We start from the raw sequence: 10,667 nt of genomic DNA on the forward strand, positions 1-10,667 counted from the left end.
GTCTGGAACTGGATGTCTTGTGTCTGCTGCTGTGTTTCTCCCTCTTGCAAGGTTTTTCTGCTCAGTCTGCTGCAAGTGGACAAGCTCACTGTCTGAACATGCTAGGACTTCTTTCCTGGCCAAGCCCAGAAGGGTTGCTGTGCCCAGCCCCCAGCTGGCACAGTGTCTGGGACTGGATGTCTTGTGTCTGTTGCTGTGTTTCTCCCTCTTGCAAGGTGTTCCTGCCTCAGGCTGCTGCAAATGGACAAGCTCACTGTCTGCACATGCTTGGTGGCCATTCCTCCCCTGTCCCCGCTGCTGCAGTCCCTTCTCCCATGTGCTGGTGAGGTCCCACTGCTGCCATTAGGCAAGCAGGGGTGCAGGGACCCAGCTGCACAAGCTGTGGGGCAGCTGGAGAAGGTACCCAGTGGTGCCTGGGCTGGGCTTCTGCTGTCATCTCCATCTGGAAGTGGAGTGGGATGGCTGTGACAGCACAGATGTTTGGGTTTGTTTGGGTATTTTTTTGCTTGCTTGGTTGTTCTAAAGCATTCTTCTTGCTCTGTAAGTCCTTTCTTGAGCCCCTGTCCCAGAAGGGGAGACAGTGGAACAGACAGCACTGGGTGCTCCTGAGACACAGGAGGGCTGGGGAGCTCCTGGCCTTCCAACAGCACTGCCCTGCTTATCAAACAAGTTGTGTATTCCCTGTTCTAATCATCCTGAAATCATCCAGCAGTTGTTTTTTAAACCAAAACCATCTGAGGAGCTTTTTAGCCCTGGGCAAGAAACTAAAGTCCTCTGGAAGTGGGCCCTGAATGTGCTGGCTGCTGGCTTTCCACTGGTCACAGCCAGCAGGAAGATGCCCTTGGAGCGCCCAGCTTTGGAACTGGGCACAGAAGATCCTCAGCAGTCCTGAGGCTGTGTCCCTGTGTGTGTGCAGGTGGTGGGAGGGAGTGCTGGGAGTGGGTTGCTGGCTCTCATCCTGGTTGTGCTGGCTGTACAAATTAAAGGTGTCCTCCCTGCAGTGCCATGTGCTTTGTGTCACCTGGGGGTCTCCTCTGCTGGCAAGGAGCAACCAGCTGGCTGCAGCGCAACCAGCAGGACCAAAGCTAGGGAGATGGATGATAGAATGGTCTGGGTTGGAAGGGACCTCCAAAGCTCATCCAGTCCAACCCCTCTGCAGTCAGCAGGGACATCCTCCACTAGATCAGGCTGCCCAGAGCCCTGCCCAGCCTCACCTTGAGTATCTCCAGGGCTGGAGCCTTGTTGGCTTACTGCTGCTGGTGCATTGATGGAATTCTTGGTGATGCCTGACCCTGGTCAGCAACTCAGCTGCAGTTCTGTGTCTCCCTTGTTTGGAGTTAACCAACAGCAGCTCAGTGTTCCTCAGGAATCAAGAGGCTGGGAAGTGCTTCAACAAGACCTCTGCTTTGACTTCCTCTACAGCATTGGGATCATGTCCACCGGGAAATTCCTGCCTCAGTAAGAAATCTGCTTCAGTAAGACCTTTGCTATGACTTTCTATACAGCATGAGGATCATGTCCATGCTGCCAGTGGACTGAGCTGATGGCTGAGAGCAGTCCTTTCTTCAGGCTGCTTTGGTCTTTCTTCCACACGAACTGCAGGAAAAGACTTGGTTAAGTCTTTTTTCTGTCCCCCAAAAGCTTGTCAAGCCCTATAACAGCTTGCTCAGGGCAGTGGGGGAGCCTCCGACCCTAGGAGGGTTTCAAAGGTGTGGAGATGTGGTGCTGAGGGCCATGGTTTGGTGCTGGGTTAATGGTTGGCCTCCCTGACCTTAAAGGGCTTTTCCAGCCAAACCAATCCTGATTATTCCCCAGCCCTCTGCTGCCCTTTGTATTTTGTAAGCCCCACATTTGCTGTGCCTTGCTTTGTGCAATCCCACAGCTGAACGTTCTGGCTGCAGTGCCTGGGGTACTGCAGAGGAGCACCAGAGCTCTGTGGGGAAGGAGCTCCAGGACTACCAGCCTGGGGGCTTGGGGTGGGCAGAGCCTAAATTGGGTCTCTCCCACCTCCATCTCCTTCCTGCTGGTCTGCTGGGAGCAGGAGGAGGAGGAGGAAGGCTCCAGGCTGAAGTTTCCATGCAGCAGGGAGGCAGCACCTGTCAAGGTCAGCTTTAACGACTTGTTCCAATCAATCATATGCAAATACATCCTAATGAACCCTTAATTATGCATGACTCATTTAATAGGCCTCTGTCTAATATAAACTGACTAATGGGTGTTTAATGACAACAAGCTGTGCCTGACTCCCGAGGCATTTCTGCTTTAAAGCCCTGGGGGTGCTGCTGAAGCCCCCCCGGGGGGAATCTGGCAGCGCAACATCGACCTGCAGCTGGAGCAGACTTAGGGCAGGCTTGGCTCAGCTTGCCTGGGAGCTGCGGGGTTAAATGTGGGAGCAGAGCAGCTTGGCTGAGGAATGCCAGAGGCAGCAGTGTGAGGCTGGCTTGGGAGCATCATGGAAACCACGTGAGGCTGGCTTGGGAGCATCATGGAAACCACGTGAGGCTGGCTTGGGAGCATCATGGAAGCCCCAAGATATTCCCTTAGCTGGTCTCTGGTTGGTTTAGCTGTCAGGAAGTACAAAACCCTCATCTCTGAGCAGAAGGAAGCTTCTCCTCCCCATTTCATCCTCCCAGGAGAAGCTCCTAGCTCTTGTAAATGGGAGAGCAGCTCCAGGGACAGCTTCAGCACTGCTGGCCTAATGAGCAGCTCCAGCAGCTGTGTGCTTTCTGCTTTGTCTTCTTGAATGTATTGTTTCTTCAGGCTGGTAATACTCAGAAGCTGAATTCTTGAGTAAGTCACCGAGGAAGACACAGTCTCAAGCTGTGCCAGGGGAGGTTTAGGCTGGAGGTGAGGAGAAAGTTCTTCCCAGCAAGAGAGATTGGCCCTTGGGGTGTGCTGCCCAGGGAGGTGGTGGAGTCCCCGTCCCTGGAGGGGTTCACAAAAGGCTTGGATGTGGCACTTGGAGCCATGGTTTAGTTGCCCTGAGGTGTTGGGTGACAGCCTGGACCTGATGATCTCTGAGGTCTTTTCCAACCTGGCTGATTCTGTGATCCACAGCACTGTGGGGGCTGAAGGCTGATCTTGGCATTTAGCAGTTGAGTTTCCTTAGCTTGTTTTTTTCCCTTCTCCCAGCTCATGACAAATTTCCTGCAGCCATCCACACCTGATCTGCAGCTTCTCCCTCCTTCCCCTCATGCTCTCACAGGGAGGCACATGGAATGTTGGCTTCCAGGGGCTGGCACTGCACCTCAGCTCTGCCGCCCACCCTTGGGGTTCCCAGGAGCTTTTGTTTCTGAGCAGGGGCAAACACAGCTCCTTCTAAGTGGTGGTTTTGAGAAGCCCCTGTCCTGCCTGGGCCTGTTCACACCAGCTGGGCTGGTGCTCAATCCCCACAGGATGGGCAGTGCTGGGAATTGTGACCCCAGGTGAACACTGAGAGTCCCAGAATCACAGAACTATCAGGGCTGGAAGGGACCTCAACGATCAGCCAGTTCCAGCGCCCCTGCCATGGGCAGGGACACCTCACACCACAGCAGGTTGCTCACAGCCACATCCAGCCTGGCTGCAAACACCTCCAGGGATGAGGCTTCCACCACCTCCCTGGGCAGCCTATGCCAGGCTCTCACCACCCTCATGGGGAAGAACTTCTTCCTGACATCCAATCTGAATGTCCCCACTGCTAGTTTTGCTCTGTTCCTCCCAGTCCTCTCATTGTCTGACACTGTGGCTGTGAGCAGCCTGCTCTAGTGTGAGGTGTCCCTGCCTATGGCAGGGGGGCTGGAACTGGCTGATCTTTCCAGCCCAGACAATTCTGTTGGTTTAATTGCTTTGCTCACCACAGAATGTCCCTGAGCTGTGGCACTTGCTTGGGCTGAGAGTGGCTGCTCTGTGATTGAAGAGATGGTGACCTCCAGGACACAACCCCTCCCCCCAGGCTTTGCCCTCCTGGTGCCTCTCAAAGTGTGGAGTGAAGAGCATCCTCCTCCCTCCTCCTCACACCTCCAGGAGTTGATGCTGGGCTCTCTTCCTCGATGGCCGTGGCAGCCCAGGACAGAGCTGGGCAGCTCTGCTGTCTCCGTGCTCCCGGGGAGGTTCCCACCTCACCCAAACCACAGCATTCATCTGGAGTCCCTTATCAGAGCCAGACAGGCTCCGGTCGCGCCGCAGCTTCCCTCAGCGCAGGGCAGGGCTGCAACCCGACCCCCTCCTGACGTCCCCGCCAGGGGTTCCCACCCGTGTCCCCGGGAAGGGGAAGTGAGTGTGTGCTGCCCGTTACTCGGCACACGCTGCGGAGAGTCCTCCCAGGGCAGCTGCCCAGCCTGGCAGAGCCCTGCAGAGCCCTGCCTCGTCCCATGGGGCTGGATGCGAACGCCGCCAGGCTGCAGGACCCCACCGCGCCAGGGCGCTCCAGGAGTGCTGCTGCCGAGGCTGCCCACCGCCGAGGATGGTGAGTGTCCCTGTGCCCCCCAGCGCCGGCTCGGCCCCCTTGGCAGGCTCTGCTGCTTCTCCCTGGGCGTCCTGACCGAGCTGGAGCTGTCCCTGCTCACTGCACGGGGGATGGGGTGGGAGAAGATGACCTTTGAGGGTCGCTTTTGTGATCCCACGAGAGTGCTTCTGAGCCCCCCCATGGCTGTCCCCTGACCTCTTGGATTGATAACTGGCCTTTGGCTGGCAGCCCCCTGGCCCAGGGTGTCTGCCCATGCAGTCGTTTTTAAGCTGGTATTGGTGGTTAAAGTGCTGATGGCAGGGCAGTGCTTGCTGGGTGAACATCTCCCCTAAAGCATGGAGTTTCTCCTCAGAGCCAGCCCAGGAGGCTGAGCCCAGCTGAGGTGCTGCCCAGCAGCCAGCTCTGACCAGAGGGAGAATCACAGAATTGTCAGGGTTGAGAGGGGACCTCAAGGAGCAGCCAGTTCCAACCCCCCTGCCATGGGCAGGGACACCTCACACTACAGCAGGTTGCTCACAGCCACATCCAGCCTTAAATACCTCCAGGGATGAGGCTTCCACCACCTCCCTGGGCAACCTCTGCCAGTCTCTCACCACCCTCATGGGGAACAACTTCTTCCTGACATCCAATCTCAATCTCCCCACTGCTATTTTTGCTCCATTCCCCCCAAGTCCTATCACTGCCTCACCACCCTCCTGGTGAAGCCTGCTCCCTCCTGGAAGCATCCAGAGCTGCCTGCTGTAGTGCAGGGTGTTAGGGTGGATGTTTGCTGGGTGAGGTTTTTGCAGGTGCTGTGCTTTGTTCTGCCTCCTCCTCTGCCTTTAAGTTAAGACAGAGAGCTTTGGGAGCCTGGTAACCAGTTCCAGCCTTGGAAACCCAACAGTCACACGGTTTGTGGAGGCTCTTGAGCAGAGCCTGGGGGCAGTCACAGAGCTCAGATGTAGGCTGACTCCAGCTTGATTGTCTCTCCTGTTGCCCTAACGTTTCATTTTCCCTGCTTTCTACTCATTTGACCCAAAGGCTGCTGCTAAGAGCTGGCTTCACCTGGCAGCTCCCTGCGGGTGTGTGCCTGAGAAGGGAGCTCCGGGGACCAGACCCTTGTCTTCCCCTGTAGCATCAAAGAGAAAGAAAGGGAAAACTTGCCCTGGGGCAGACCTTGCTTGGTGCAGCCTCCTGGTAAGGTTTGCTCCTTAAGGAATGCCAACTGTGCCACCTGCTGCTGAGGAGAGAGGAGAAGCTCTTTGGAGTCAAGGGCAAAGTGCAGGAGCAGAGCAGGGCTGGCAGTGGTGCTGGCAGCTCTCCTGGCTGCACACAGCCCACATGTGCTCAACATGGTCCCAGCAGGGCACCCCTTGACACGTGGGAGGTGAGCTTGGCAGAGGCTGTGAGCTGGGACTGAGTAAATCCTGCACCAGGCTCTCCCTTCATAGGAAGTTAGAAACAGAAGTGACTTCCAAGACTGTGAGTTTGGCTTTGGAGGTGCTTTGCCTTGAGCTGTGCTGTCCCCTGAGCACAGTCACTTCCATACCAAGGACTCATCAGCCACAGCTGATGCTGCTCTGCCCTGCTGAGGCCACATCTGGAGTATTGTGTCCAGTTCTGGGCCCCTCAGGTCAAGAAGGACCTCAGGGAACTGCTTGAAAGAGTCCAGCACAGAGCCATGAAAATTAATAAGGCAGAGGAACATCTTCCTTATGAGGAGAGCCTGAGGGAGCTGAGGGCTCTGTGCCTTGGGGAAGAGGAGCCTGAGGGTGACCTCATTCATGTTGATAATGTGCAGGGTGAGTGCCCAGAGGCTGGAGCCAGGCTCTGCTGGGTGATGCCCAGTGCCAGCACAAGGAGCAGTGGTGGAAGTTGAGGCAGAGGAAGTTCCATGGAAACAGGAGGAGAAATTATTTCCCTGTGAGGGTGACAGAGCCCTGGAGCAGGCTGCCCAGGGGGGCTGTGGAGTTTCCCCTCTCTGGAGATACTCCAAACCCACCTGGATGTGTTCCTGTGTGACCTGCTCTAGGTGATGCTGCTCTGGCAGGGGGCTTGGACGGGATGAGTTTTGGAGGTCCCTTCCAGCCCCTCACATTCTGTGATTCTGGTGCCCACCAGTTCCAACCAAGTGCACAGTGCAGGGTTTGAGGAGTTCAGCAGACAAGTCCCCTGCTGCCTGCTCCAGGAAATCTGAGTGACACCATCCACACGTGGCTGTGCTGCTGAGGTCATCCTTGATCAGTCCTGACAGCAGACTTCTGCTTTAGTGATGAGTGATGGGGCATAGGACAAGGGTTGGGTAATGGGGGCAGATGACCTCCAGCACCTGGTGACAGCCAAGTTTCGTTCTCCCAGACTCTGGCAGTGCTGTGGGTTTGGCCAAGTAGCAGCTGGAACCTTCTGGTAGATGCTTTCAGATTCCAGATCAGGCTCTTTGGGGCTCTGAGCAACCTGATCTAGCTGAAGGAGTCCTTGCCCAGTGCAAAGGGTTGGACAAGATGACCTTTGAAGGTCCTTTCCAGCCCAAACCATTCTGTGATTCGATGATGCTCACACCTGAGACTCCTCACACAGGATTTTGCTCACCCAAGTTCTCATCTTGCTGGGTAACTGTGGCCAAGTAGCTGAGAGCAGGAATCTGGTGAGTGTAAGGAGTCCCAGACCATCTAACCAGCACCTTCTGATCCCCTCTCCAGCAGCAGCACCGACAGGCAATGAACTCTCAGCAGTGTTTGGTGCTTCTGCTCCCCTTCACAGCAGCAACACCAACAGGCAATGAGCTCTCAGCACTGTTCGGTGCTTCTGCTCCCCTTTCCAGCAGCAACACCAACAGGCAATGAGCTCTCAGCACTGTTCGGTGCTTCTGCTCCCCTTCACAGCAGCAACACCAACAGGCAATGAGCTCTCAGCACTGTTTGGTGCTTCTGCTCCCATCTCCAGCAGCAACACCAACAGGCAATGAGCTCTCAGCACTGTTTGGTGCTTCTGCTCCCCTCTCCAGCAGCAGCACCGACAGGCAATGAGCTCTCAGCACTGTTTGGTGCTTCTGCTCCCATCTCCAGCAGCAACACCAACAGGCAATGAGCTCTCAGCACTGTTTGGTGCTTCTGCTCCCATCTCCAGCAGCAACACCAACAGGCAATGAGCTCTCAGCACTGTTTGGTGCTTCTGCTCCCTTTCACAGCAGCAACACCAACAGGCAATGAGCTCTCAGCACTGTTTGGTGCTTCTGCTCCCATCTCCAGCAGCAACACCAACAGGCAATGAGCTCTCAGCACTGTTTGGTGCTTCTGCTCCCATCTCCAGCAGCAACACCAACAGGCAATGAACTCTCAGTAGTGTTTGGTGCTTCTGATCCCCTCTCCAGCAGCAACACCAACAGGCAATGAGCTCTCAGCACTGTTTGGTGTTTATTTTTGCCCTGTTGCCTTTCCAGGCTGTGAATGAGACAGATGGCTGTGTGCTGGTGAACAGAGCCCTGGAGAAGTATTACCTTTCCCCCATGTACAGCCTGGAGTTCATCCTAGGCTTCGTCGGCAACGCCATCGCCGTCTTCGGCTACACCTTCTGCCTGAAGACCTGGAAAAGTGCCAACATCTACCTGTTCAACCTATCCCTGTCTGATTTGCTGTTCCTCTGCACCCTCCCCATCCTGGTGAACAGCTACTCCAGGGATGATTGGGGCACGGAGAGCGGCCTGTGCCACAGCAACAGGTTCCTGCTGCACGCCAACCTGTACAGCAGCATCCTCTTCCTCACCATCATCAGCATCGACCGCTACATGCTGGTGAAGTTCCCCTTCAGGGTCCATTTCCTGCAGAAGAGGAAAGCAGCCCTCCTCATCTCGGTTGCTGTGTGGGTTGGGGTGATCCTGGAGCTGCTGCCCTTGCTGTATTTCCTGGAGCCCCTGACTCCTGACAACGGCTACAGGTGCCTGGACTACGCCAGCTCCGGAGACCCGGTGGAAAACCTCATCTACAGCCTGCTCCTGACCCTCTTCGGCTTCCTCATCCCTCTGGTGACCATGTGCTGCTTCTGTGTGAAGATGGTCCTGTTCCTGAAGAGCAGGAACGAGCAGCTCAGCTCCTTCCTGACCCTGGAGAAGCCTCTGACCTTGGTGATCCTCACGATGGTGATCTCCTGGCTGCTCTTCACTCCCTACCACATCATGCGCAACATCCGCATCGCCTCCCGGATCCCCTCCCTGGGAGTGTCCCTCTGCACCCAGGCCGTCATCAACACTGCTTACATCGTCACCAGGCCCCTTGCCTTCATGAACAGTGCCATCAACCCTGTCTTTTACTTCCTGATGGGCGACCACTTCAGGGAGATGCTGTTGGCAAAGCTAAGGCAGCTCCTGAGCAGGCTGGCAGCCGCTGGCAAGTGAGCAGAAGACCTCTCGTGGCAGGAGAGGGGGGCAGGAAGGTCTCCTGGGGAGTGTTCACCAATGGACAGCGCTCATGGTTTGATGACTTGATTTATACTGTAGAAGATAGCTGAGCTGATCATGGTCCTCTAAATGCACTTGTGGTCTTGCTGTACAGGAGAGCTCCTTCTGCTGAGATGACTCTAGGAGAGCAGGAGGGATGATGGTCTCCCGGCCGGGCAGGGGGGGATGATGGTCTCCCGGCCGGGCAGGGGGGCTGATGGTCTCCCGGCCGGGCAGGGGGGCTGATGGTCTCCCGGCCGGGCAGGGGGGATGATGGTCTCCCGGCCGGGCAGGGGGGATGATGGTCTCCCGGCCGGGCAGGGGGGGATGATGGTCTCCCGGCCGGGCAGGGGGGCTGATGGTCTCCCCGCCGGGCAGGGGGGATGATGGTCTCCCCGCCGGGCAGGGGGGATGATGGTCTCCCGGCCGGGCAGGGGGGATGATGGTCTCCCGGCCGGGCAGGGGGGCTGATGGTCTCCCGGCCGGGCAGGGGGGCTGATGGTCTCCCAGCCGGGCAGCAGGGGATGATGGTCTCCCCGCCGGGCAGGGGGGATGATGGTCTCCCGGCCGGGCAGCAGGGGATGATGGTCTCCCGGCCGGGCAGGGGGGATGATGGTCTCCCGGCCGGGCAGGGGGGCTGATGGTCTCCCGGCCGGGCAGGGGGGCTGATGGTCTCCCGGCCAGGCAGGGGGGCTGATGGTCTCCCCGCCGGGCAGGGGGGATGATGGTCTCCCGGCCGGGCAGGGGGGCTGATGGTCTCCCGGCCGGGCAGGGGGGCTGATGGTCTCCCGGCCGGGCAGGGGGGCTGATGGTCTCCCGGCCGGGCAGGGGGGCTGATGGTCTCCCGGCCGGGCAGGGGGGCTGATGGTCTCCCGGCCGGGCAGGGGGGCTGATGGTCTCCCGGCCAGGCAGGGGGGCTGATGGTCTCCCCGCCGGGCAGGGGGGCTGATGGTCTCCCCGCCGGGCAGGGGGGATGATGGTCTCCCGGCCGGGCAGGGGGGCTGATGGTCTCCCGGCCGGGCAGGGGGGCTGATGGTCTCCCGGCCGGGCAGGGGGGCTGATGGTCTCCCGGCCGGGCAGGGGGGATGATGGTCTCCCGGCCGGGCAGGGGGGATGATGGTCTCCCGGCCGGGCAGCGGGGGCTGATGGTCTCCCGGCCGGGCAGGAGGGATGACGGTCTCCCGGCCGGGCAGAGGGGCTGATGGTCTCCCCGCCGGGCAGGGGGGCTGATGGTCTCCCGGCCGGGCAGCAGGGGATGATGGTCTCCCGGCCGGGCAGGGGGGATGATGGTCTCCCGGCCGGGCAGGGGGGATGATGGTCTCCCCGCTGGGCAGGGGGGATGATGGTCTCCCGGCCGGGCAGAGGGGCTGATGGTCTCCCCGCCGGGCAGGGGGGCTGATGGTCTCCCGGCCGGGCAGGGGGGCTGATGGTCTCCCTGCCGGGCAGCGGGGGATGATGGTCTCCCGGCCGGGCAGGGGGGATGATGGTCTCCCGGCCGGGCAGGGGGGATGATGGTCTCCCGGCCGGGCAGAGGGGCTGATGGTCTCCCCGCCGGGCAGGGGGGCTGATGGTCTCCCGGCCGGGCAGGGGGGCTGATGGTCTCCCTGCCGGGCAGCGGGGGATGATGGTCTCCCGGCCGGGCAGGGGGGATGATGGTCTCCCGGCCGGGCAGGGGGGATGATGGTCTCCCGGCCGGGCAGGGGGGGATGATGGTCTCCCGGCCGGGCAGGGGGGATGATGGTCTCCCGGCCGGGCAGGGGGGATGATGGTCTCCCCGCCGGGCAGGGGGGCTGATGGTCTCCCGGCCGG

General features: G+C 59.0%; 1 protein-coding gene across 1 annotated transcript; it reads left to right on the top strand.

The window, feature by feature from the left end:
• Positions 1 to 4,359: 4,359 nt before the first annotated feature.
• Positions 4,360 to 8,816, top strand: SUCNR1 (succinate receptor 1). Its single transcript, XM_054166760.1, has 2 exons — positions 4,360 to 4,447; positions 7,866 to 8,816. The coding sequence occupies exons 1-2, from the start codon at positions 4,445 to 4,447 to the stop codon at positions 8,814 to 8,816; spliced, it is 954 nt and encodes a 317-aa protein (XP_054022735.1). The 5' UTR covers positions 4,360 to 4,444.
• The last annotated feature ends 1,851 nt before the right edge of the window (positions 8,817 to 10,667 follow it).

The sequence above is a fragment of the Dryobates pubescens genome, chromosome 13 (genome assembly GCF_014839835.1).
Source record: "Dryobates pubescens isolate bDryPub1 chromosome 13, bDryPub1.pri, whole genome shotgun sequence".
NCBI classification, from domain to species: Eukaryota; Metazoa; Chordata; class Aves; order Piciformes; family Picidae; genus Dryobates; species Dryobates pubescens.